This window comes from Natator depressus, chromosome 9, assembly GCF_965152275.1.
Source record: "Natator depressus isolate rNatDep1 chromosome 9, rNatDep2.hap1, whole genome shotgun sequence".
NCBI classification, from domain to species: Eukaryota; Metazoa; Chordata; order Testudines; family Cheloniidae; genus Natator; species Natator depressus.
This window is the reverse complement of record NC_134242.1, coordinates 11,328,311-11,356,088: the sequence shown is the minus strand read 5'-3', so window position 1 is coordinate 11,356,088 and position 27,778 is coordinate 11,328,311. Positions and strand designations below refer to the sequence as shown.

Below are 27,778 nucleotides of genomic sequence, written 5' to 3'. Positions count from 1 at the left end.
ATTTGGTTCTAAAACTACTATGAATAGAAGTGATTTCATTTCAGTGAATATTTGGCATTTACAGTGCTTTCCACCTTCAGAGGTATGAGAATGTACTTAGCTTGGACAACGTGTGTGATCTAGGTAAGTAGTGTCCTCATTTTAGAGATTGGGAACCTAAGGCAGAGAACACAAAGGAAATTTGTGTCAAAGCTTGGTCTACAACTCGAGACCACCTGGCTCTGTTCTGTATTTCGCCTCCACCCCTGCCATAATGAAGTTTTTGGTTCTGAATTTTAAAATTCCCATTTGAAAATCACTGTACCGTTTTGTTCTTTAAACAATTAAAAATAGGCATATGAAAGCTCTTGACGCTCTAATGATTAGGTTTACAATCTAATGATAAACCAATACCATAAAATAATCATACAGGAAATAAATGAACACAGCTAGCCAATAACTTAAAATCGAAATGCTCCTTCATCTCCCAGGAACAGACCCCTTAACCTCCTTGTATGCCTCATCATGTAAATGACTTTAACAGCATGCCTTGATGGTCATCAGCTGGGCTATTTTGGATCAAAGGGAGAGAACAAGTTCCAGATTCTCAGGGCTGGTGGAGAACACTGCTAGCACTGCCCTCTCTCAAAACAAGGCAGGATCCAACTCAGGTACCTCTGACTGCAACTGCAGTATGGCATACAGAGAGGGGAGATCATTCTGGCAGTCAGGGTAGGAGAAACAAACTGACTAGGGGAAAGTTAAATGGTGAAAGTAAACAAGACTCTTATACCTGTACAACCACATTCAAGTGCCATTAGTGAAATGTCAGGATGTATTGGATGTATGCTGGCAAAAAGGCAAGATGAAGTTGACTTATTATTACTTCCTAAACTTAAGGAGGAAAACACTGAGGCAGAATGCCAGAGCCTGTTTGTTGTGTGTAGATAATGGAATAATTTATACCCCTCAATCAATTATAGAGTGAGGGAAAGCACAGTGTACTTTCTAAGGACAGAAAAAAAATTATAGTATAATTAAAAAAACTCATCTGCGAACAGTTAACTCGTGGCTTTCTCAAAGCAAAAACAATTCACCTCCTTAAAAACAAACCACTCCCTGCATTTTTTGCTGTTCCTCCTTTATGCTGCAGGGAGTATTTAGGAAGGCTAATTTTTTCTCAGGTATTTGATTCCATCACAGCCCATCCTATTTTATTCCATTACTTTTGCAGGTGGTGGTGTTAAATGTAGCTAGTTTTGTGGAACGTTATCATATTTGTAAACAGTGATTCTGCTTTAATTTTGTAAAAGATTTAATGAGTGGTTATTGGTATGCAACTCAACTGCCGTTCACTATGAAATAGAGTACTAAAGATGAATAAGCTCATGTCTTACCTACTCTTTCTAGGTAAAAGTAGAGTTTCACTTAAAGACAGGAATAAGTTCTCTTCTGCCTTGACTGGGACAATTAATTGAATCTAAGGTGGTTGTAGCTGCATATAGCATGGTTGAATCTAGCCACATTTGTCCTTTCCTTCGAAGCTACTTCTTTCAAACAGGTACTACTAACTGCACGCTTAATTTTTGATTTATTTCTTAACATTCTGGAAGACCAAACATGTTCTACAAGTGAAAGTCTTTTTTGTAAGGGAATAATTGCCTTCTGTACAGATACAGATTTTAGGCAGCTCAAGTTACATACACATTTTCAATGCTGTAGAATTAATTTGTCCCCTGTCAATTAAGTCTCCATAGTAGATCCCTGCACCAGGTGTATTCAATTAACAGCTAACAAATGCTTCTGCTACAACTATGAAAATTTCACTTTTCTAAATATCTTTATTAATCAGGAAGAGCTGGGTATTGCTATGTACATCTAAAACTACCTAAACTTTAATTAGCAATGTTGTCCTTAACTTGTTACTTAGGTGTCAAGTGTTGTGCTACTAATATTTATTTCTGAAGAATATTTGAAAGCTTTCCCCTGTCAGGAGCACAGTTAGGCTGCAGGCTCTGATGTGATAAAGCAAAGAGCCAGTAACTTACAAAAATAAGTATAAGGCTGTTAGAGAATGTGAACATTTCCACTGAATCTACCAAAGATAACCAGGAATCTAGCCTATGCTATCCTCAAGCTACTCCCTCCTTACTAAGGAAACTTGGACACAGCTATCAAGCCAGATTTAAAATTAATTTGATAGAGAACTTCTCAAACTTATTACTTTCTGTAGAATATTGCTCTTGAGCTTTCTATTCCTTTCCTAACCTACTTGATTTTACTGTAATTTTCTGCCTAATGCATGTGTTGTTGTACTTAAATAGGACAGTCGAGTGCATTGGACAGCTGCTATAGCTTGTATAATATGCTACACTAAGTGTTAAGTGCAAAAATAAAGGGAGAGAAGACCTTCATTAAAAGCTAAAGCAGACACATGTCTACAACTGCCTTGATTGCAATCTGTCTTGCATATGCTTTTTTACTGTTAAGCATACAGGTCAGCTTTATAGTAAATGACAATATCAAAGCATTAATTTTCATCACCTGGTTGATGAAATATTACTTTTCCAGAAATCAGTTAAATGACTCAGCACAAGTTTATATTGTTTCGCTCTGAAGGTCTCACAACCCAGATATGAATTTTATTTTTCGGGTTGAGGAGCTTTATTTGGGCAGGGAAAAAAAAAATCAAAGAACAAAAAACCCTCACAGGCAGCCCTGTTCTTTATCTGCTGCCCACTGAAAATGTTCACACTACATGCCAGTCACATGTAGCATCTTAAGACTACTGCAGTAAAACTATTACTTGCATCACTCTTCCAGCTTTATTAATTCTGTGATTGTGCAGCAAGGTGAGGGAATTTCTTTTGTAAAAGGAGCTGTTTCTTTTTTTCTAAGCTTTTCATCCTTGCTTGTTTTTTCAAGTGTTGTTCTATTCTGAGTCTGTAATGAAGAAAAATAAGCATTAATTGTTAAATTTCATTGTAGTCCAACACATTTCTCCCAGTCATATCACTTATGCCTAAATTTTGAAGATTTTTTTTGTATCACTTTATTGAATTTCCTAAGACTTTCAAACTGGGCAATTAATTTAACTGGGTAAGCTGGCTTCCATTAACAAGAGTTCACTTGGAGACTCAAGTTCAGCAATCAATATCAAGAATTTATATCAGAGGCTTGTGCTGGCTTCAAGACCTGGGCCCAGCCAATACTGATAACAGTTGCTATGATGGGTAGAAGCTGGAAATAAAGAGGAGAAAAGGCCCCTACTTTATATTAGCAATAATGAGCTAGGCCAGGTCCCCACTGCTCCAAGTCTTATGAACTCACCTTTTATTCATGCTTTTCCCCTGCTAGTCACAGGGAAAGGGCAGTTCTGCCATAGCTCCAACATGAAAAGTTTATTTCATTGAAATTGTATCAAATGCTTTACAGTAATATAAGATGCATGGTATATTTATGAAGTATAAATGTCTGAAGTGAACAAATTAAGAGAGCAGCAATGAAAAATAAAAGGAGAAAACAGGCTCCCAGGGGAAAATACCTGAAGTTGTTTTTAGTTTACAGAAGCTGCAGAGAAGATGTTTCTCCAGTTAATCACCCCTCTAAACCAGGAAACATACCAGTTCCTGACAGTAGTTTTCAGTAACTGGAGTACATTCCCTACATGGTATTTAATAATGAAACAGTGGACATAACTGATTTCAAACAAGCGCTTGATACTGTAAATACAACAGATTAACAGTTCAAGATGAAGTAGCAACAGTGAAAGGAGTTAAAAGTTGTTTTAGGAAAAGAGGTTGCCAGTAGAGATATAGTCCCAGGTCAAAATAATAAGCAGGAACTGGGTTAAGTTGCTTTGTGGTAGTGTGCAATACGAGATCTTTTCTAGTGACTAGACTGGAGCATGTTTAGATGGATACTAGGAAAGTCCAGACAGGAGGATTATCAAGGTATGGAGAATGGATAGGGTCATCAAGACAGAATGTCTTTGAAAACTCGTGGCGAATGGGGGAAGTCCCGGATGACTGGAAAAAGGCTAATGTAGTGCCAATCTTTAAAAAAGGGAAGAAGGAGGATCCTGGGAACTACAGGCCAGTCAGCCTCACCTCAGTCCCTGGAAAAATCATGGAGCAGGTCCTCAAGGAATCAATGCTGAAGCACTTACACAAGAGGAAAGTGATCAGGAACAGTCAGCATGGATTCACCAAGGGTAGGTCATGCCTGACTAATCTAATCGCCTTCTATGATGAGATTACTGATTCTGTGGATGAAGGGAAAGCAGTGGATGTATTGTTTCTTGACTTTAGCAAAGCTTTTGACACGGTCTCCCACAGTATTCTTGTCAGCAAGTTAAAGAAGTATGGGCTGGATGAATGCACTATAAGGTGGGTAGAAAGTTGGCTAGATTGTCGGGCTCAACGGGTAGTGATCAATGGCTCCATGTCTAGTTGGCAGCCGGTGTCAAGTGGAGTGCCCCAGGGGTCGGTTTTGTTCAATATCTTCATAAATGATCTGGAGGATGGTGTGGATTGCACTCTCAGCAAATTTGAGAATGATACTAAACTGGGAGGAGTGGTAGATACGCTGGAGGGCAGGGATAGGATACAGAGGGACCTAGACAAATTGGAGGATTGGGCCAAAAGAAACCTGATGAGGTTCAATAAGGATAAGTGCAGGGTCCTGCACTTAGGACGGAAGAACCCAATGCACCGCTACAGACTAGGGACCGAATGGCTAGGCAGCAGTTCTGCGGAAAAGGACCTAGGGGTTACAGTGGACGAGAAGCTGGATATGAGTCAGCAGTGTGCCCTTGTTGCCAAGAAGGCCAATGGCATTTTGGGATGTATAAGTAGGGGCATAGTGAGCAGATCGAGGGATGTGATCGTTCCCCTCTATTCAACATTGGTGAGGCCTCATCTGGAGTACTGTGTCCAGTTTTGGGCCCCACACTACAAGAAGGATGTGGAGAAATTGGAGAGAGTCCAGCGAAGGGCAACAAAAATGATTAGGGGTCTGGAACACATGACTTATGAGGAGAGGCTGAGGGAACTGGGAATGTTTAGTCTACGGAAGAAAAGAATGAGGGGGGATTTGATAGTGGCTTTCAACTACCTGAGAGGTGGTTCCAGAGAGGATGGTTCTAGACTATTCTCAGTGGTAGAAGAGGACAGGACAAGGAGTAATGGTCTCAAGTTGCAGTGGGGGAGGTTTAGGTTGGATATTAGGAAAAACTTTTTCACTAGGAGGGTGGTGAAACACTGGAATGCGTTACCTAGGGAGGTGGTAGAATCTCCTTCCTTGGAAGTTTTTAAGGTCAGGCTTGACAAAGCCCTGGCTGGGATGATTTGATTGGGGATTGGTCCTGCTTTGAGCAGGGGGTTGGACTAGATGACCTCCTGAGGTCCCTTCCATCCCTGATATTCTATGATTCTATGAATGTTGTATAGGAAGTGAAAGGATTTAGTATTAGCCTGAATGCAAGAGAGTTAGAAGTCCATTGAAACTGAGGTTGATAGGCTGGTGCTTGGGAAGGACCAAAGAATTGACCATGAAAAAGAAATGGTGCAGAGGAAGTTCAGTCTTTGCCATCCTGAGTTTGTCAGATAGTTGCAAGCTTGACTAGAGGGGCAGAGATTGGGATGAAGATGGCATAAGGTTGAGGGAGAAGAGAAGGGACCAAGAATGGAACTCTGGAGTAATGTAAGAGTGAAAAGGAGAGAAGATGAAGCCACCAAGCGAGCTGCTAAAGAACTAGTCAAGAAAGCATAGAGGAGAGAAGTGAGGAGGAGGGGTTGGGTGACAGTGGCAAAAGGAGCAGAAAAATAGGATAGATCAAGCCCTCATAATACATGGTCAGAAAGAGGCCACTGGTTACATTAGCGAGAGCAATAACAGTATTAACTTTCACTGCTGTTAGCAGAAATAGTCAGCAATCGTGGGTACAGTAGCACAGTTTTTTCCTCCACTCTGAATCCTAGAGGTAACAAGTGTGGGGAGGTGTTCATAGGAGAAAAAACCTTGGTTGCTTTCCACATAAAATAACTTTGGAGTACAGAACAATTTTGCAGGTGGATAAATTTGACAGAAAATGGGATCAGAAAAGAGTAGAGCAAGCTATAATTCAGAATGACTGATAGATGAGGCTTATAAATGGCTAAGTAGCCCATGCAGCTCAATCTGCAGAAGTATAACAAGGAAAAAACATTTTGTAATCTACATGCAAACCATGCTAATTACAGATGAGTGTGTGACATAGGAGTGATTTATGCATCAGAACCATCTGCATAATATCTGGCAGCAGTAAAAAGGCAAATGATCTCAGGATTTTATCAGAGATGCTGACCATAATTAAGCAGCTGGTGTTGTGGAACCGTTAGGCAGATAATAATAAATAAGATAACATTCAGAATATTATATACAATTCTGGGTCAGCATGGCAGGCTGAGATGGGAAGAGTGCCACTGAAATCAACCAAAATACCATACAACTTAGTTTGTATGAAAGAAGCTGTACAACATTTAGAAGCGATCAGATTCAGGGTTATATAAGCTATGGCCAGACTAAATTTATTAGGAGACGAGAGAAATGGTCTTAAGCGTTTTATCATAATTAATATGCATAGCACCAAATGTAGGGCGGGTGCTTTGTGCAAATCATCATCTTTGGAATTCTAACACTGCATGAAACTATAAATTAGAATGCAGGCAGGGTTGACTCATTCCTTCATCTTTCCGAGAGAAGTAAGCTTGAGTTCCATGTAGTATGCTATGTGGGCGGTCTTTGAAATTGGTCTTATCTCTGCTCTGTGTATATTAAAGAGCCAGGGCACTTTCAAAAGAATAAAGATATGGCCTGGTATACATGGCTCAGATTTTACCTTCACACAGTTAGTGTGCTACACACCTGGAAGGGATTCATTCATATTATTGGTAAAAGTCTTCTGGGATTAAAAGTGCTCTGTAAAATATTACCAGCCAAAATTTCTTTAAGCAAAGTCAGACCCAGAAGATAAATGGTGACAACTTCAAAGAAGCTGGGATACAGTATAAGACATCATGTCATCTCCAACAGTTATTCAGCTGTACCCAGAACCAATTATACACTAGGAACGTGACAATGACTGTGTTCGCAGAACTGGGACCTCTTACAGACGTGCTTAGCTTTAAACAGATAAGTAATCCCATTGGTTTCAAGGGGACTACTCACATGCCTAAAATTAAGCACATGCCTAAGTGCTTGCAGAATCAGGGTCTTAAACAGTTTTTGTTCAGTGTCACCTCTTCCCCACCCTGTAAAGGAAAAAAAACAATCCACAAACTAGAAAAAGCAATAAGACTGTCCTTTACAAGGCTGGAAGACCTAGACAAGTACACAACAAACAGGGTCAGAGAATTTTCCTTTCCATTTCAAATTACCTGATGAAATGTTTCACACGTGGCGAGTAGAAGAATTTCCTCCTGTTGTATTTTTTGTTTAGGTACCAAGGTATTGGCCACTCTTTGGAATTGTACCTGCCAATGACATACAAATTGATTACAGTATTATCCAGCATTTAGATTGCTGCATCTCAGTTAATGGATTGTAACAAAGCTGCTCTTTTTTGTTCAAGTGGGTAGGTACTGCTGTCTAGTCCAGGGGTTCTCAACCTTTTTCTTTGAGGCCCCCCGCAACCTGCTAGAAAAGCTCCACAGCGGCAGGGGGTGTCTCAAGGCTCCAGGCTTCAGCCGCCGGAAGTGGAGGAGCTTGGGGCACTAGGCTCCTGCTCCATGGGGTGCCGGGTGGCCCTCCATAAGCATAGTTTGACTTCCATTTTAGGGGGCCAGCTCTGCACAGCAGGGCCCGGGGAGAGAGCACCACCTCCACCCCCTGACTCACCTCAGCATGCCACCTAGCTATCTGAGTTTGGGGGGAGGGGTGTGCAACCAAAAATTATAACTCAAAGAAGGCGGAGGGAGGTTCTCTCTCTATCTCCTCAAATTCCTGTCACTCCAGTGCAGAATACAGAAACTTTCTCAAAATGCTATTACACTGAAGGTAAAATCCTGGCCCTATTAAAGTTAGTGGGAATTTTGCCATTGACTTTGATAGGGCCAGGATTTCACCCTGAATCTAAGTTTACTGGAGTTTATTGGATATAGTCTACTTTAATTTACAGAGTTTACAAACAACAATTTAAAATACCTGTCAACAATGATAGCAGATCCCGAATCCATCTACATGTAGTCCCATCTACACTGTAAGTCCTATAGTTTTTGGAAGACTAGGTTACATAGTTGCCCCTGAACACGAGGATGGCCATTGGCCAGGTCCAGTTTTCAACCGAAAAGTCTGGTCAAAAAAGGGGACTTCACAGTTTCTGGTTACAAAGGGCAGGGGAGGCATCCTATTCAGCCAGGGCCGCCTCCTACCTGTGTCAGGTGGCTGCAGCTCCCAGCCCTGGCTCTGCAGAAAAGTCCCTCCTGACCCGGACAGGAGGTGGGAGGCGGAGCAAGCAACGGAGGAAGAGGAGCGAACAAGGGGCATGGGAGGTTCCAATGCTCCTGCTGGAGTGTCCGTTTTTTAAATAATACAAAATTGGCAACCCTACTTAATACAGTAGTCTTGCAATGCAGCTGAGAAAAGTCCAGGCCTATAGCACAACTTGGAAACACTTTTAACTCATCGGCACAGCAAGACTGAACCATATTTCAACCACGTCAGGGGGCTACCATCTTGTAACCAGGACCCCCAATACTGTAAAACTTGGAATATAAATGAGACTAAGCTCTGTTTGCTGTTTATCCGGTGATTTATCCATGGAACTGCGAGAGAGTGGTTACCACCACCCCAGCCCAGCTAACGGCTTAGCAAAGTTGCCAGTGATGAAATACATCCCCAAAGGTATTAATGTTTAGTAAATATTGCTTGTTCTTGATAAGGTTAAAAAGATGCTTTTTCCACAATAGACATGTTATCTGACTCTTTTTCTGTAAGATGTTTCTGTTTTTGATAGTACTGATACCTCCTACAGCTCTGCACATATAGAACAGTAATCCTCTTTCCCATACCAGTAGGTGCGTCCTAAGAAGTCATTTCTCCACTCGCCAGGTCGTGGGTTTTCGTGGCCTGTTTGTAACAGCCGCAGAGCAACTTCTCTTTCTTTAATAACTAAGTCTATTCTTCCCATAGACTTTTCCACCTGAAAACAGAATAACCATTTCAACATGACACTGAAGCCACAATGTTGGCTTCTGATCTATGCTTAAACTGAGGAACTTTTAGTTTAGGTGCCAGCTGGCTAAGGCTCAATCCAGACAATGAGTTGATGCTGGTAGGTTGTGGAAAACAACTGAAAATATGCAGATTTTATCTGCATTTCTGACAGAGTTCATGGAAACGGTTTGTCAAGCTGGTTGGCAACTTGGGGTCTGGTTAGAGACTCGGTTCCTATTAGATGATCAGAGAGCAGCAATGGCCAAACTATAACATTTGACCAGAAGCTTCTCAACACTTTTCCAGCTAGAAACCTTGTTTCCATGATTCACGTGTGAGTAGATGAAGTCTGTAAGGTTAAAGTAGGGAGAGAAATGTGTAGGCAAACAAGGTCAGAAAACTGAAGGCAAATGTTAGAGAAGGAGACACTGAAAGAGTCAGAGAAATGAGAAAAGAACCAAGAGGTCACAGGTTCATAGAGGCCCAGGGAAGATAGAAAACGAAGGAGGTGAAGGCAGAAAGTTCAAGGATAAGAATATGGGTGGGCTGCAACTTGGGCCAGGAAAAGATACCAGAAATGACTGTGAAATCAGTTTCAGTGGAATGAAAAAGGTGATTTAATATGAATATGAATTAACATAGACTCATAGGAGTGGAAGGGACCTCGAGAGGTCATCTAGTCCAGTCCCCTGCCCTCATGGCAGGACTAAGTATTATCTAGACCATCCTTGACAGGCGTTTGTCTAGCCTGCTCTTAAAAACCTCCAATGATGGAGATTCCACAACATCCCTAGGCAATTTATTCCAGTGCTTAACCACCTTTACAATTAGGAAGTATAGGAGGTGAGAAAGGCTTTGGAACAAGTTAACTTTTACATTGCTACCCTAAGCAAAATGAATCAGGAACATAATTCTGGGAACTGTCTTTTACAGGTTTGCAAACATTGCATCTTTCACACAAAAAGTTTACCTGCAGTGATGTTTTTAGCTTATATGAAAAAGTTACCTTTTCTAATCGTTCCGGACTTGGCATAGGTAAACTCTGTCGCTTTGCTTCTTGCTCTAGAGTTAAAAGCATATTTTTCTCTTTCAGTAGGACATACCTGGATCAAAGAACATAACAGTACAATACGGTCAGAAATCAGAGTTAAGTTTTAGTGCTAACATGCTTGTAAATTATTCACTTAAATAGTGATTCTCAACCGCTGGGATTACACGATTTTGTGTCTGGTACTCTGGGCTCCCAACGTCAAGTCTGGGTTTTTTTGTTTTGTTTTTCTAAATTCCTTGCCTGTGTTACTTAAGTTGTATTGCTAAAGATCTTGCAATGCTAACCATCTGATTTACTTTTAACAGGCTTTTTCCTCTGTGATTTCACAGCACTTTACAAAGGATAGGTAAACACCATCATTTCCTGTTTTTACAGTTGGAGAAACTGAGGGACACAGGACTAAAGTCATTTATCCCAAGCTCACAAAGTCAGTGGCAAAGGCAGGAATTAGAACCCCCTGTGTCTTAACCCCTAGACCCATCCTCTGTCCATGAGACCACACATTTTTATATAAACCTTTTAAAAAACATCCTTAACTGATGGGCCACATTGGACTCTTCTGCACTGGAGCCTAATTCACCACTTCTACCTGCAATACACTGTACATACTCTGACCAGAATTAGAACCCCAGTGCAGGTTAGAGTGTGCACAACTGAGTGGAAAACTGAGTTCACTGGCTAATACAGCCATGTCTTTTATATGAAAACTGGCACAACTGCCCCAAAAGGATAGGAAACACTGCACTAAAACACTTACCAAAGTTTGTGCAAATCTTCATTACTCTTGTTTCTTAGATGTTTTGCATGCCACTCATCCCCTGTAAAAACAACAGCAACAAAAAACAGTGATTTAATCTAAAAATGATCCATTTTCTAAAAAAATATTTCCACCTGCACACCACGTTGATTCCCTGGAAAGAATGTCAAATTACAAACACCAATTTTTGCAGCTTTTTCCTCGTAGATGACATTGAAATACTGACCAGACCCAACCTTACTTAGAAAACAAGACCATGCTCAAATGTGAAAGAAACTGTACTGTTCCCTAATACTTGTAGCAGGCATTCAGAGCTAGGGAAAGTTGTAGGCAGAAGGAGAGAGGGAGAGGGAGAGACACACAAAAGTAGCTTTAGGGATATTACTGTTTTCCTTATTCGAATAAAGTTCCTTGTTCAGAGTTAGAAGTGCAACCCTTTCTGTGATCTCACGTCACATGACAACATGGTTGAAGACTATATGCTGGGCTACAGGGCTTAGACATTTTGTCTCTGCTCTGCATAATAAATGTTCCACTTGTATTAACACAGAATTAAAATAGAAAAAGCAAATGAATATACAAGAAGTGGCATGACATATTGCCACTAAATACCTTCTAAAATCCTGCATATTAATTTGCATATTTTTAATAGCAGAAGTATATCAAAGACACCAAACCCAAAAGGTTAAAAATAACTCACCAGATTTAACTACAGTTTCTCCCCAGTTTTTTGGGTCATCAAAAAACTCCTCCAGTCCTTTCCGTGATAAAGTAGTATGGAGAAACTTACACTGATAGATGGGCTCTACTTTAGTAGTGTTCTTATGGAGCAGATTCAAGGTTAATCTGCAACAAAGGTAAAGAAAAATATATATTTGATTAGGAAAAAGAAAGAAATCTGCTAAATACGAACGTTGCCCTCCTTTCCATTCTCATGGACACCTTCCTATTCTGATTGTAACAAGTTTTCTATTTGCAGGTTCTCCAACACTGGAGGCTGCAGGGTCCACTGGAGAGAGAGTCAAAAGACATGGGTCAGTTCCTGGCTCTGTCAATGTCAGACACATCATCTCTATTTTCATTTCCCCTCTCCGTCTGTGTGTGTCTTGTTCTCATTTGTTTATAAGCTTCCTGAGCAAGGGATTGTCTCTTATGCGTTTGAGTAGTGCTGAGCACAAAGAGGCCTGGATCATGGTTGAGACTTCTAGGCACTACTACGAAACAAATAATAAATAACTGGTAAAAACAGCATTTACAAAAAACAAGAATGACATGCAGAAACAAAGCAAGTACTGTGTTTCATAACACTAATATTATGTGCAGGAAGACGCCGTTATTACAAAAAATGCTGAAGGACCTTTAACATCGACATGGAGCTTCTGTCTTTAAAGTATCACCTGTGGAAACTCTAATATTACCTGGAAATAACTAACTACTTCAAACTCTGTCAAGAACCTATTTTTCAAGGGAGTATAGCTACTGCAAACCTAATGTTTAGACCAGAGGTTCTCAAGCTGTGGTCTGTGAGCTCCATTCAGGTGGTCTGCAGATAGTTCCCTCTAAGGTGCGCACCTTAGAGAATGAAGGGCCACCCACCTAATTACTGGAGCCGCGCAAGCATGGCTCCACTAATTAGGTGCCTGGACCCTGGAGAAGACACACATGTGAGAGGGGGCAGTGGGGTGAGAAAAGGGGGTGGGGAGGAATTTGGGATGTGCAGGGCTGCAGCGGCCAGAGAAAGAGGCGACTCTCCCCAGCTCCAGAGCTGCAGCTGCCAGGGAAAGACGGCCCTCCTTTCCAGCCCCAGCTCGGGCGCTGCCGCCACAGGGGAGAGAGGGAGAGACCCCCTCCTTTCCAGCCCCAGCTCAGGGTCTGCTGCAGTGGGGGAGAGAGGGCACATCCATCACATTAGAAAGGAAGACTACTGATATTAAAATATGAGTTGTGTGCTTTTATTTATAGAACAAAAAAACAATTATTAAGGTTTTTTTTATATAGTATTTTTATCCAAAGTGCTTTACAATAGTTAGCTAATGGTACAAACAATGTTTGGAAAGCTCCTTAAGTGGTCCGCCAAGACCCTCAGCAATTTTCAAGTGGTCCACAAAAAAAATGTTTGAGAACCACTGGTTTAGACTATCAAGTTATCCTTCTCGTAGTGACTAAATTTGATAATGCCCCTGAATATCAATTTAGGGTCTTTGTGAAATGAATTGGTAATATGTCTAGTTCTAGTGAGCAAGTTCCAACACAGCTGGCACGCTTGTGGGCTCTCTCAGCAGCAACTGTAGTAAAGAAACTAGACCTTTCTGATTTTATCGGCTGAACAATAAAGTAATGCCTCTGGCTACTAGCATGGAGAAAATGTTTGTTACAAACTTCATTATCTTGAAATGCAAGCTTTTAATTTACATGCCCACATGTGCACTGGGCTGCAAAACCCCAAATTAGCAGACATCAATAGCAAATGAGGGAGTCCCATATATTGGCAGATTAATTTCTTTAGCCTGTATTTTTTTGTTAATATAATGTCAATTTTCAAGATTTGTTATTTCTGATGTCAGTTTACAATAATAAAGAGAACACCTATTTTGTGTGGGATGGAAATAAGTGCGGATCAAAAAATTAACGTAATCCCTTCTGACAAGGTACAGCTGAGACATATTCCACAGTTTTCTGTAGCGTAACTCGGATTCCATTACAACCAGCTGTACTAAAATCTAAATGTGAAATTTCAATACATTGTTTTGAGAAACAGATGAATGTTTCTCAGATATTAATTATTGTGAAATCTCACTAAGTACCAATCTGGGTTTAGTCAGAGCTTCATCCTTCTAAAGAGAGGGACAAATTATCCAAAAGAATGAATGCATACATAGTCTTGCTTGCTGCATGTGTATATTAAAGACTGTATAAATTATTATTCAAGAGGAGGACTTTGCCCAATGGCAGTTTCACGCCTGATTGTCCCCAGGAGGAGAATGAATTTCATTAGCACTTGGTGAAACTATTCCTTCATTACATAGCTGATAAACTAGATGTTGAAATATTATGGGGATAGGTACCGTAAGGACCCGAACAGAATATAGTAAAGCTCTTTGCAAACAAATAGACTGAAGATTTTGCTGTTATTTTGACAGTGTTTTTTAGAGGTGGTCCATTAGGAGCTGGATTCTAGTTGCCAATTCATTTCAGAGAGGCCAAAGCACAACATCCAGCATCAATCTGGGGCACCACTGTTTTGGGCTGGATTTCGGGGGATGAACTGCCCTAGGGCTGCTAGGCTTACCCCATTGTAAGGGCCATAATCCCATTCGCTGCAGGCTCTGCGTGCAGAACATTGCTGGCAGGCTACATCAGAATGGCCCTAGGTCTGCCACAAAGCGTAGCTATTTCCAGTAAACAGTTTCAGAGTAGTAGCCACGTTAGTCTGTATCCACAAAAAGAAAAGGAGTACTTTTGGCACCTTAGAGACTAAAAAATTTATTTGAGCATAAGCTTTTGTGAGCTACAGTTCACTTCATCGGATGTTGTCATCATGAATAGGTCAGAATATGAACAAGAGGCTGCTCGGCAGCTCTCCAACACCACATTCTACAAGCCATTACCCTCTGATCCCACTGAGGGTTACCAAAAGAAACTACACCATCTGCTCAAGGAACTCCCTGAAAAAGCACAAGAGTAAATCCGCACAGACACACCCCTAGAACCCCCAACAGGGGTATTCTATCTGCTACCCAAGATCCATAAACCTGGAAATCCTGGACGCCCCACCATCTCAGGCATTGGACCCTGACAGCAGGATTGTCTGGCTATGTAGACTCCCTCCTCAGGCCCTACGCTACCAGCACTCCTAGCTATCTTCGAGACACCACTGACTTCCTGAGGAAACTACAATCCATCCGTGATCTTCCTGAAAACACCATCCTAGCCATTATGGATGCAGAAGCCCTCTACACCAACATTCCACACAAAGACGGACTACAAGCAGTCAGGAACAGTATCCCCGATAACGTCACAGCAAACCTGGTGGCTGAACTTTGTGACTTTGTCCTCACCCATAACTATTTCACATTTGGGGACAATGTATACCTTCAAATCAGCGGCACTGCTATGGTTACCCGCATGGCCCCACAGTATGCCAACATTTTTATGGCTGACTTAGAACAACGCTTCCTCAGCTCCCGTCCCCTAATGCCCCTATTCTACTTGCACGACATTGATGACATCTTCATCATCTGGACGCATGGAAAAGAAGCCCTTGAGGAATTCCACCGTGATTTCAACAATTTGCATCCCACCATCAACCTCAGCCTGGACCAGTCCACACGAGATCCACTTCCTGGACACTACGGTGCTAATAAGCGATGGTCACATAAACACCACCCTATACCAGAAACCTACTGACCGCTATACTTACCTATGTGCCTCCAGCTTTCATCCAGACCACACCACACGATCCATTGTCTACAGCCCAGCTCTACGATACAACCGAATTTGCTCCAACCCCTCAGCCAGAGACAAATACCTACAAGATCTCTATCAAGCGTTCTTACAACTACAGTACCCACCTGCTGAAGTGAAGAAACAGATTGACACAGCCAGAAGAGTACCCAGAAGTTACCTACTACAGGACAGGCCCAACAAAGAAAATAGCAGAACGCCACTAGCCGTCACCTTCAGCCCCCAACTAAAACCTCTCCAGCGCATCATCAAGGATCTAAACCTATCCTGAAGGACAACCCATCACTCTCACAGATCTTGGGAGACAGGCCAGTCCTTGCTTACAGACAGCCCCGAAACCTGAAGCAAATACTCACCAGCAACCTCACACCACACAACAAAAACACTAACCCAGGAACGCACCCTTGCAACAAAGCCCGTTGCCAACTGTGCCCACATATCTATTCAGGGGACACCATCATAGGGCCTAATCACATCAGCCACATCATAAGAGGCTCATTCACCTGCACATCTACCAATGTGATATATGCCATCATGTGCCAGCAATGCCCCTCTGCCATGTACATTGGCCAAACTGGACAGTCTCTACATAAAAGAATAAATGGACACAAATCAGACGTCAAGAATTATAACATTCAAAAACCAGTCAGAGAAGACTTCAATCTGTCTGATCACTCGATTACAGACATAAAAGTCGCAATTCTTCAACAAAAAAAACTTCAAAAACAGACTCCAACGGGAGACTGCTGAATTGGAATTAATTTGCAAACTGGATACCATTAACTGAGGCTTGAATAAAGACTGGGAGTGGATGTGTCATTACACAAACTAAAACTATTTCCCCTTGTTTATTCCCCTTCCCCTTCCCCTCTCCCCCTACTGTTCCTCAGACGTTCTTGTCAACTGCTGGAAATGGCCCACCTTGATTATCACTACAAAAGGTTTTTTTTCTCTCTCCTGCTGGTAAATAGCTCACCTTACCTGATCACTCTCCTTACAGTGTGTATGGTAACACCCATTGTTTCATGTTCTCTGTGTATATAAAATCCCCCTACTGTATTTTCCACTGCATGCATCCGAGGAAGTGAGCTGTAGCTCGTGAAAGCTTATGCTCAAATAAATTTGTTCGTCTGTAAGGTGCCACAAGTCCTCCTTTTCTATTTCCAATGAACACACTTTGGCCCAACAGGCCCGTCAGCCTACCAAAGGCCAACGGCCCCTTTTCCTCAGCTGTTCAACGGCCACCACCGCCCCCGGCCCTCAGCCGCCCCCGGCACACAGTGCGCGGACCGGGCCACCCCACGGCCCCCCAACTCAACAACCCAAAACGCCCGCCCAACGCAGCCCCCCTGCCACGGCCGGGGGGTCACCACATGCTCCACACCCCCTTCCCAGGCCAGCTCACCTCCCCGCCCCACCGGAACCAGTCACCCCGCTCAACGGGCCCCTACCCTGGAAAGCAGGTGGCTGGCGGGGCCTGTAACACTCCCGAGACCCTCAAAGCGCTGAAGAAGCGCCGGCAAAGGGTAGCCGCCATGATGCCCCCAATGCCTTGCGCCACCGGCCACTTCCGGCTGCGAGACCGGAAGGAGAGGGCCTTACGGGTACAATTACAGGACAACGTGCCCGATTCCAAGATGGTGGCGCCACGGCTTCGATCTCATTGGGGGTAAATGGCCAGCGGCCCCGCCCCTTGCCAGTTTCACACATGGGCGCCATGAGCCTCCTGCTCCGGGCCGCGGCCGCTTTGGGGACTCGCAAGGTCCTGTTCAGGGCGGCAGGCGGGGGACGGGTCTCCTTGCTGGGCAGAAATGTCGTGTCCTCCGGCATCATCGGTATGGAGCCCCCGGGCGAGGGAGGCTCGGTGTCCTCTGTAGTGGGGTGACCTTGGGGAGCGGGGTGGGGGCTCTGGGGACCGGTGTGTCTGCGGGGAGCGCGGGGCGTTGGGTAATTGGGTTTCCTCTGGGGAAGGGGGTACTGTAGGAAGAGGGGCTCCTCTGGAGAGGGGGGATCCCTCTGATGGTGGTGGGGTCTCCTTTGGGGAGGGGCGAGGGGGGCCTGTGAGGAGAGAGGGGGGTTTCCTCAGTAGGGAGGGAGGTTCCTCTTTCTAGTGGTTAGACCATCAGTCTGGAGGACCTGGGTTTTATTCCTGATTCTGCCACTCGAGTTGTGTGACTGATTGTGAGACCCAGGCCCATGGGTACCAGCTGGCAAAGGGTTCAACTCCTATCAGGCCTGATAAACTCACTGCACCTAATACACTGCTTTCATAGTATTTGTCTATGAAGACTTTCATGTGAGGCTTTAAATGAAAGCCAGGATCATGCTGATCATTAATATCGTTGTGAAATGTACAAACACTACATAAAATGTTACATATGTGTAATGAAAATGTTTTAAGGTCTGTGTCCAAGGCAATGCTGACAAACAGGTTTTGGGTCAGACAAAGGATGTTGATTGGGATTCACATGTCTCTCTTTTCAGAGTAGCAGCCGTGTTAGTCTGTATTCGCAAAAAGAAAAGGAGTACTTGTGGCACCTTAGAGACTCAAAGAGAATGCTCAAATAAATTGGTTAGTCTCTAAGGTGCCACAAGTACTCCTTTTCTTTTTACGTCTCTCTCTGTTGGCCATGTAGATTAAGCACTGTAAAGCAAAACAATGAAAGCTCTGTTTACATATGGAATCAATAGGAAAGGGGCATACAAGAAAAGAAAACAAGCCATAAGGCTTAGCCTGGCCATGTGCAAAGACAGTGAAATTTGGGACTGTGAGTAGAAGGCAGAAAAATCCTTCACCGAGGAAGGAAAAGGGCAGTGCTTTTGGCATTTATGAAAGAGGGATCCCAGCCTTGTTGGTTGGAGATGCTGAAAGAAGGCTTTGGTTGAGAATAGACTGCTTTAGACAGGAGGGTAGCCTGTTAAATTAAGTGTAATCTCTAAAGTGTGTTATGATTTTGTTTTATATGTAACTTTTCTGTTTCCATTGTCTTTACTTGCTATCGCTTAAATCTTAGCCTTTGATAATAAACTTATGATTGTTTTCACTGTAAATATATCTCAGTGCTAAGATGTTATATAGGAGCTGACTTTCAGTTAAGTCAAACATGTGTATATACTGTCCTCTTGGGGATAGTGAACCTGATATTTCTGTGAGTGTCCAGTGGTTAGGGGCTGGACACTACAGGGAAATGATTCAAAGAGGACTGCAGTGCAAAGTAAGAGCTAGCATAAGCCCAGAGAAGCGATGTTGGGTGGCTGAAGGGCTGGCCATGTCAGAGACACTCCCTGCCTCTGTGAGGGGGAGACAAGGTGACACAATCCTGGACACCCTGAGAAAGGATCACAGTGACCTTGGGCAAAATACTCATTTTTGGTTTCCCTTTGTGAAAAGGAGCTAATATGATCCTGTGTTACGGGGTGGTCTTTGAGATCTGTAGACAGGAGCTGCAAGTTGTTTAATTTTTTCTTGAAACAGCTAGTTAGGAGGCCTTCTGGAACATCTTCAGTTCAAGTCTGTTGTTAGGGACAGTTGGTTGTGTTGTATGCTGCTGCTACTCTTTCCTCTTGCATGTTCTGTTGCTAAAGGTATTTACTTGGAAGTGGAGAATTTTCTCATTACCTTAGTCTTGTAATGTGTGCCGATGAGAAGGTCCTTTCACTGAGCCACATTGAACCCGCTGGGATTCTTTGCTGGTGCAGAGATCTGCTCTTCCTGAGCTAGTGGCAAGGTTGGAGCCTAAATGTCCAGCAGGCCCCCACACTTAATGTGTAGTACAGCCAGATATATAAACTTCCTTTTCAGTATCTTAGTCCTTGCATCTACCTGCTGATTTCATTTCTGTTCATAATGCAGTGCAAAACTGAGAGAGCTTGTAGTCATAGGCACAGGTGTCCACTTAAGAGTCAGTATGTCACCTCCACTCCTGTTCCACGATTGACTTGGGGGGGGTCAAAATTTTGGCCACCCCAGCCAAAACCTAGTAGCCTGCTAGTGTGTGAACTTACCTAACTGTAGAGATTTTTATATGGAAGATTCTTGTGCAAATGAAATTTTCTTCAACTCATCTATTTTCCCTCTATGACTTGCTCCATAGAGAGAGTTTTATCTTGGAATACCACCACTTCTGTAGCATACAATTGGGGTTAGCTCTAGGAGTCCTGCTGTCCTAGGCAAAACAATAAATATCCTTACTAGCCTGCAATTACCCACCCCTTACTGAATGTTTTACTACTTTTTTTTTGCCTGCATTGCAGAGCTTCTCCTGTACATAATCACTGCAGATAGGAAAAGGACATCATAATACCCTGGTTTAATTTTGCAGCTCCAGTACGACATGGAAGCCATGGGAAAAGAATGTTTGTCATCACGCCAACAGATTTCTATGATAAACGATTTCTGAGCTTGCTGGTGAGTTAATTTTTTGTTGTTGCAACTCTTAATGTAACTTAAATAATTTGTAAATGATGGACTGTGTTTAAGGCATTAATACACTCATTCCTATTATTTACAATACAGTAGCATCCCAAACATATCAGGCACTAGCCACACAAACAAGATTTCCTAGTCCCTATCATGAAGAACTTGCCATTTATAAAGAGAAAGACAGATGGGGCAAGGGGATATGTCATACCAGCCAAGTGGTCAGGATGGTGATTGACATCTGTTATGTTAGTGACCTTTTTTCTTTTTTAAATTGTGTGTGTAGTATATGTAAATTAACTATCTTCAATTGCCCCCTTTTAACCTATTGTTAGTTAACTGCTACTTTTTTATTGTTACTGCTTTAAATCCTTTCCTGTTGTCTTTTTTAATTTTAACTGTCATCTGTTTTCCAGGTTTAGTAATATTTTAGCTCTTGGCTGTTTTAAGTCTTGTAAAACTTCTCCCAGTCCAGGAGCCCCCCATTACTACCCCATAATAAGTGTACCTCCTTCCATCCAGCCCATCCACACCGGAGATTTAGGCTCTGTAGCCCTGATCCAAAGCCCATTCAAGTCAATGAAAGGATCAGATCCAGTATGTGGGGGAAGTAGTCAGTCAGGTGGGACTCCATGGAGTGAGAGCAGGGGTCTATATGATCTCACTTATGCCCTGCAATCACTGATGATTGTATCTTTTTAACAAATTTTTATATAAAATATTAATTCTCAGCTTGCAATGGGTTTTTTAAAAATTGCATTTTGCCTCAAGTTCAGTCAAAGGTAGTTTTAGTGCTTCATTATAGTTAATCAGCTCCAGGCTTTGAGTAATATTGTTTTACCTAGCAACAGTATTGCCTAGTAGTTAGAACAAGAGACTGGGATGGAGAATTTATATGTTGCATTCCCAACTCTAAAACTGATTCAAATTTATAATGTTGTCAAGACACTTATTTTCTCTGTGGCTCAATTTGCTATGTTGTAAAGATGGGATTAATACATGTATCACCTGGGTTTTGAGGCATGTTTACTGTTTTCTGAAATGCTTTGAGATCCTTAGCTGGAAACACTAGTATTCCAATTGCAATAATAAATCATATTTGATGTTATATGGAAGAACTATTGTGGAAGTTCAGATTTTGGTGCTCTAATAGGAGAGATAATTGTAAGAGTAACTGAGATTTGCAGAAGAAGTGGTTTATTTTTCTGTCAGACTGATCTGGTGTCTTTTTCTCTCCCCCTGCTAAATAGAGATTCTATATATTATTGCCTGGGATACCAATAGCAGTACTTATAACGTATGTCAACATCTTCATTGGTAAGCACTTCTGTGATGTTTAACTAAGCTACATTGTTAAAGTTGGATAAAGAAAATGAAATAGGTCGGATAGTAAATTGAATTTCTTCAAAGGATTGCTTGGAAGACCCTTATCTCTAAAACTGGCTTGGTAACTATGGGTCATGTTTAAGGCTGCATGTCTGTCATGGAAATCACGGATTCTGTGATTTTTCCGTGACCTCAGTGACTTCTGCAGCGGTTGGTGCAGTTGGCTCTGGCAGCCCCTGGGCCAGCCACACCAGCCTCTGCTGGGGCAGTCTCTGGCCACCGCGCCCTCTCTCTCTCCCTGTCTTCCCCCCAGCAGCAGTAGTTTGGGTGTGGGAGGTGGCTCAGGGCTAGGGCTGGGGCAGGGTGTTGGGGTGCAGCCAGCATGTCCCTGCAGTTCCTAGGTGGAGGGGCCAGGGGGCTGTGCGTGCTGCCCCTGCCTGCAGGCACCACCCTCACAGCTCCCATTGGCTGTGGTTCCTGGCCAATGGGAGCTGCAGAGCCGGTGCTCGTGGTGGGGGCAGTCTGTGCGGAGTCCCCCTGGCCTTCCCTTTCCCTAGGAGCTGCAAGGACATGCTGGCTGCTTTCGGGGAGCCGGGTAGGGAGCTTGCCAACCCTGCCAACCCCTGCTCCCCAGCACCAGCGGGGGTTCCGGGCCGTGAATTTTTGTTTACTGGCTGTGACCTGTCCATGACTTTTTCTAAAAATACCCATAACTGAAACGTAGCGTTAGTCATGTTATGTAAAAATATACTGAAGGGGAGAATCCAGTAGCTGACCTAACATCTCTTCCTTCTCTAGCTGTTCTATAAAATGCAGGGAAGCTTCGGAGAATTGATCAGCAGTTATACATGTGTCTATTCTCCATTTGATATTCTTGTAGAAGTCAGATTTGCATCAGTGATGTTTATGTATGTGCACAGCAGAGCTGCGCACATAATGAAGAGGATAATGTTTTCTGTCTGGATTTAAACGTATACCTTGTGCATATTCCAAGATAAGTGTACAGAATATACATTTAACAGGACACTGCCAATTTAAAATCAAAATTCTTCCTGACTTTTCTTTTAACCCTACAATGTAATTAACCTCAGATTGTGTTAATTGAAAGATCAGAGAAAAATGTATTTAATTTTTTTTCAAGCTTGTTTACCTTGTGATAGCACTTTGGGTACAGTCAGTTTCACTCTTTCCTCTGTATAGTCAGTCATTTCTTTTTGTTGTGTGGGTTAAAATATAGGCATGTGTATCTGTAGAACAGAATTGGCGGGAGGACTCAGAAGCAGGTATAGTATCTGAAACTACTTCCAGACTGTTCTAGCTCGCTTTATTGAAACCAAATAGAATCAAATTGATAGTGTCTCTTTAAATACTTTGTGAAATGCTCTTTAATTGGCCTTTATTTGCATAAGGAAAGGAAAGTGTGTTTCTAAAATGTCAATAGTATTGAACATCCCTCCATTTTCTCTTGTCAGGTGAAGCTGAACTTGCAGAGATTCCGGAAGGTTATGTTCCAGAGCACTGGGAATATTACAAAGTGAGTACAAAACTATGAAAGGGATATGGCATTTCCAGTACACTCCTCCTCATCATACATCAATCTTGGGAGGAAAATATTTAAAATGTGTTGGATATATTAATGAGGATATCTGCTACTTTATGTGATTGGATCTTCATGCAAATATACAGTTTTCAAATTAAATACATGTTATTTTATTAGATCTTTGTTTTTGGTATTCTAACAGTAGCAGATGCAACTGACCTGTAATGTACATAGCTGGGTAAATAGTAAGAGCACTGTACGTGAAGTTGTGAACATAAAATCCGTAAATAACAAAAGCACTCTTACCAAGTCAAGATCTAAATCTCTTTTTCTGGTCACCAGTCCATCGGGGTTAGTTTTTTTTGTTTTTTTGTTTTGTTTTTTTAAACATTCCCCTGAGCTCCAGGTCTTGAGATACTACACTTTAAAATTACATTGTTTATCCCATCTGAATGCCTTTCAATGAATAGCAGGAAATTCATACTTTTATAGTAGGACTCTCAGTCGCAGTTAATACCTGTTTTATTAACTGAAAACAAAATTAATGCATAAATTTTTTAAATGGCGTTAATCGCATACATCTGGATGGGGAGGGAGGCATCAGCTGTGAAGGGACCTGACAGTGTCCGGTCAGGCACAGTAACGCCAATCCGCCGGGGGTGGGGGGGAGGAGAGGATAGGATAGGAAGTGGCTCCCATCCCGGCTCCAGTGGAGAGATAGGGATCCTGACCCTGCCGTGCCCCAGTGCTCCCAGCTGGCCCCTTGCTCCGGGGATGGGCCTGCCCCTCCACGCACTGTGTCCCAATACCTCTAGCAAGCCCTTCACTCCAGGGACCAACCTCCCCCACACACTGTGCCCCAATGCCCCCAGCCGGCCCCTCTCCCCCCGCTTTTCCCCCATGCTGTGCCCCAATGCCCCCAGCCGGCCCCTTGCTCTGGGGACCGACACCCCCCCGCTGTGCCATGCCCCATTGCTCCGAGACGGCACCTCACTCTGCAGGGTACCCCATAGAGAACAGGGGCCTGCTGAGCTCAGCCTCCCTGCACTAGCCTCTCCTCCCATGTTGCATGCCGAGTCCCTGTGGTAAGATACACCCTCTCTTGCAAACAAGGGCTCACTCAGCTGAAGGGAGCCCACCTCGCTCAGTAAAAGGAGGTGAGCCTGGTGAGCCCAGTACCAGAAACCACCGTTCCAGAAGCAGCAGCAAGACACCCCCTCCTCCTGCACAAGTCATTGCTTGCTCCCCCCTCCACCCCCCCCTCCCCACACACACACACATCGGCACTCCCTGTCCTCCCAGAATCTCCTCCTGCACAAGTCATTGCTTCTCTCCCCTCCTCCCCCCCGTCACCCATCCTCCTCCAACACTGAATGCAGATTTCTAAGATGAAACTCTCTTCCTGTTTGGACAGGGAGCAAGCCTGGCAAGCTCAAAAACCCAACCCAACAGGAGCAGCATCAAGAATTCACCCTTCTCCTGCACAACTCACACCCCTCCCATCTCCACAATACTGACTTTCTGAGATAAAAAAAATCTTACCCCTTCAGTAAGCCAAGATGCCGCTAAAGGAGACACATGATACAGACTAACCTAGCAGCAGCAGGAAAAAAAGCCTCCTGCACAATTCACTCCCCTACTGAATGCTAAAATGCTGAGGTAAAATCTTTCCCTATCCTCGGCAAGGACTGAGTGGACTTGTAGGCTTTAAAGTTTTACATTGTTTTATTTTTGAGTGTAGTTATTATCAAAATAATAATAATAATGCCTGTCATTCTGCATTTGTAAGTTAAACTTTCATGATAAAGAAATTGCACTACAGTACTTGTATGAGGTAAATTGAAATACTATTTCATCTGTTTTACAGTGCAAATATTTGTAATAAAAAAGTGAGCACTGTACACTTTGTATTCTGTATTGTAACTGAAATCAATATATTTGAAAATGTAGAAAAACCCACAAATATTTAAATAAATATGATATTCTATTATTAACAGTGCGATTAAAACTGCAGTTAATCGCTATTATTTTTTTAATCTCACGATTAATCATGATTAATTTTTTTAATCACTTGACAGCCTATTTTATAGTATTTGTCAGCAGTGAATCAAAGTCCAATATCTCACAACTTTTCAGAGTTAAAAACAAAGATTTTTTTTATGCCATCAGAAAGCTGAGAATCACAGCCCTAGTGGCTCATGAGATGTTACTTTACAATTGTCACTGATTTTTTGATGTAGCTATATTTTTATTTTTGTTTTTAACTGGCTAATACACAGACCTCTATCTGACTAGTTCATACATAGCAATACACAGACCTCTATCTGACTAGTTCAGTTTACACGGGGATTGAAAGATTAGACAAAAGTTTCCATGTGCAAGCAGCACTTAGTATAAAGATTACTGAATCTTTACAGTAATAGGGTTGGAGTCCATTTTATGGAGATTATGGTAGCAGTTTTTGATTAACTGTATTTCAGCAATTGTCTGTCTTTGTTCTTAAAATATGAAACACAGATTTTCCCTCATTTTAACTGTCCTCTTTTTTTTATTCCACAACAACCTATTCTATTGTGTGTTATCTTGGATAATGTCAAAAATGGCAAATGGGTAACTTTTTTTCATAGGCCCCGATTCTGCAAACATTTACTCATGTGCTAAACTGTATTAACTGTGAGTAATCCTGTTTAAATTAGTGGTACTCATGATAGTGAAGTTAAGTACATAAGTGTTTGCAGAATTAGGGGTATAGAGCTTAACATAATTTCTAATTACACGTTATCATGGTAAATAGGACTAGAAAGAATATTTAAAAGTGTGGTCAAATTTCCCTGTCATTATTATTTGTGGGGGTTTCTTGCGTGGAAATTTATATGAATAATCTAATAGTCTTATTTTCATCTCTTCCAGCATCCTATAACTAGGTGGATTGCTCGTTATCTCCTTGACTCTCCTGAAAAGGAATATGAAAAAATGTTGGCCATAGTTGATAGTGAAGCTAAAAAAGCTGACCTAAGGTAAAGATAGGATGGGTTTGCTGAAGCTTTTAAAAGCCAATATGTACTGTACTAAACCATTTCAATTATGATACAATAGTCAAATTCTTCTCTTCAATTGGACATCTGATCAGGGCTTGAAAAATTCTCTGGCCCTTTGTGAGTGAGAACCTTTTCCTGGCAAATATTGGTTCTAAACCATCCGTTTCTACAGAGTGTAACTTTAGTTTAAAAAAAATAATAATTGTAACGATAACTCTTCAAACACAAACCAAGTGTAAACCAATGCAGTTTTATCTTCCTGAGTCAGGAGACGGACAATTGCTGTGCCTCTGCTAATGCTTGTAGATTTGGTCTGGTTTGTTGCTGCTGTCCAGAAAATCATGGGCACCAGTGACATTGTCCAGTATCATGTTAGTCTCATGCTGCTGTTGCTTGGGTAAACTGAGCACTAACAGAGGAGGTGCTAAGCTTCTTGGAATGTTGCTCCTAGACTTTCTTGGTGGAGCCCCTCCCACCTTCATCTTTCCTGGTTATTTCTGACTGGAAGGTATCTGGTAAAGTTTTCAGTTCATGATTATGAAGGAGACTACTGTCTATGTTTAGAAATCTCATCAGGTTTTTTATTTTTATTATTATTATTTTATTATTTCTTCAGCTAGTTTACTGAAAAACCAAGTAAATATAATGAAACACAATGATGGAATTATCCATGGATAAATCTTCGTATCTGTAGTATTGTTCCCATGGTCGTCGTAGAATATATAGGATCAAATGAAATGCTGATGTAAGAGGCGATGACTCCTTTGATATCAGTGTTTAGTGTGGCCCATGGAAGATGATAAATTACATGCTGAATTTGACTTTCATTTTCCATTTCTTATAGGCTGAAGGAATTGGAGGCACGTCGACTAATGAGAGAGAGGGGAGATGGGCCCTGGTATCACTATGAGACCCCTGATAAAAATCTTATTGATTATTCTGCTAAAGCAACTCCTGACAATTAAGCAGTTAATACACTGTTTCAGAAGGGCACCCACAAATAGCGACTGAATAATGTAATGTGTATCCTGTTGTTACTTGCTGACTTAAATAAAAGTTTCTATTTCAGTATTTTTCAGTGTTGATTCTAGTAAGTTTTTAAATGGACAAACTTGTTGCTAATCATGTACAGCTTTAAAATGTGTACAGGTGGAGAGAATGGCTCTCATGTCAGTTGCTAATAGTTTGTCTGTTTCCCAAGGGTGTCAGTAGGTAATACTGGTTTTATAACATGTTCCTCCCCCCCACTCCACGAGGATGGTGGTCACCAGCTCATTTCACACAGGTTATCAAACAGCCAGACTGACCTGAGCTAGATTGGAACAAGTATCTGAGAGGTGAAAGACTCTATTCCATTACCAAACCATCTCTCATATATTCCCATACCTAACTTTAAATGAATTGTGTGAGAAAATAAATCATAACTTTATTTTTTATGGATAGTAATAAATGAAATGGAAGTCAAAGCACTTTTTAATATGTGAAATATTTCATAGAATGTAAATTTAAGTGGTGTTTTGTTTTGTTTTTTAATTAGATCTTCAGTTCTTTGGAACATCTCAGATCCAAAAGCCCCATCTCCATCACTATAGACAACTCCACTATCTTCCCTGCCAGTCAGGCTCACAACCTCGTTATAATAGTCTTCACACTCATTTCATATCCAAACTGTGGCCATAGCCTTTCATTGCTTCCTCTACATCCCTACAAATAACCTTCCTCACCACTCAGTCCATGCTACTCTCCTCTATGAATATCTTAATTAGCTTCTTGCCTTCCTCCTCCGTTTCAAACCTCCCACCATAGTCTTTAAGGCTCTGCATAACTCAGTGACAGTCTGCCCTTATTTTCTCCTATCTCCAACCATTTCCATATCACCTATGGTCTTTCTAAATGCCCCTTTTATCTCTTTCTTCCCCTTGTGTCTATCCACCTTCTGAGCTTTGGGCGCCCTCCCTGTAAAGCCAATTCCTCTGAAAGATACTCCTTCCACAATGCTTTTCAACAA

General features: G+C 42.1%; 2 protein-coding genes across 3 annotated transcripts; one reads left to right on the top strand and one right to left on the bottom strand.

The window, feature by feature from the left end:
• Positions 1–1,188: 1,188 nt before the first annotated feature.
• MRPL47 (mitochondrial ribosomal protein L47) lies at positions 1,189–17,035 on the bottom strand. 2 transcript variants are annotated; one of them, XM_074963524.1, is made up of 7 exons: positions 16,852–16,991; positions 11,683–11,828; positions 10,983–11,043; positions 10,181–10,277; positions 9,030–9,160; positions 7,398–7,493; positions 1,189–2,922 (listed from the first exon to the last, which is right to left on the bottom strand). In XM_074963524.1, the coding sequence occupies exons 4-7, from the start codon at positions 10,250–10,252 to the stop codon at positions 2,808–2,810; spliced, it is 414 nt and encodes a 137-aa protein (XP_074819625.1). In that variant the 5' UTR covers positions 10,253–10,277; positions 10,983–11,043; positions 11,683–11,828; positions 16,852–16,991; the 3' UTR covers positions 1,189–2,807. The 2 variants fall into 2 exon arrangements, with proteins under 2 accessions (XP_074819625.1, XP_074819624.1); XM_074963523.1 differs by having other exon boundaries at positions 1,201–2,922; positions 16,898–17,035.
• A 74-nt stretch (positions 17,036–17,109) lies between these two features.
• NDUFB5 (NADH:ubiquinone oxidoreductase subunit B5) lies at positions 17,110–26,841 on the top strand. Its single transcript, XM_074963525.1, has 6 exons — positions 17,110–17,281; positions 19,769–19,854; positions 21,117–21,183; positions 22,665–22,726; positions 25,643–25,749; positions 26,615–26,841. Exons 1-6 carry the CDS (start codon positions 17,155–17,157, stop codon positions 26,733–26,735), a joined length of 570 nt encoding a protein of 189 aa, XP_074819626.1. The 5' UTR covers positions 17,110–17,154; the 3' UTR covers positions 26,736–26,841.
• The last annotated feature ends 937 nt before the right edge of the window (positions 26,842–27,778 follow it).

Excerpts from the sequence above, each read along its gene's own strand:
- MRPL47 (XM_074963523.1), bottom strand. The coding sequence starts at position 16,983 with ATGGCGGCTACCCTTTGCCGGCGCTTCTTCAGCGCTTTGAGGGTCTCG. Across the intron at positions 9,161-10,180 it reads GTCCGGAACGATTAGAAAAG|GTGGAAAAGTCTATGGGAAG; the intron begins GTAACTTTTTCA and ends TTCTGTTTTCAG. Across the intron at positions 2,923-7,397 it reads CGTGTGAAACATTTCATCAG|ACTCAGAATAGAACAACACT; the intron begins GTAATTTGAAAT and ends TCTTCATTACAG.
- NDUFB5 (XM_074963525.1), top strand. The coding sequence starts at position 17,155 with ATGGGCGCCATGAGCCTCCTGCTCCGGGCCGCGGCCGCTTTGGGGACT. Across the intron at positions 17,282-19,768 it reads CGTGTCCTCCGGCATCATCG|CTCCAGTACGACATGGAAGC; the intron begins GTATGGAGCCCC and ends TTAATTTTGCAG. Across the intron at positions 19,855-21,116 it reads AACGATTTCTGAGCTTGCTG|AGATTCTATATATTATTGCC; the intron begins GTGAGTTAATTT and ends CCTGCTAAATAG.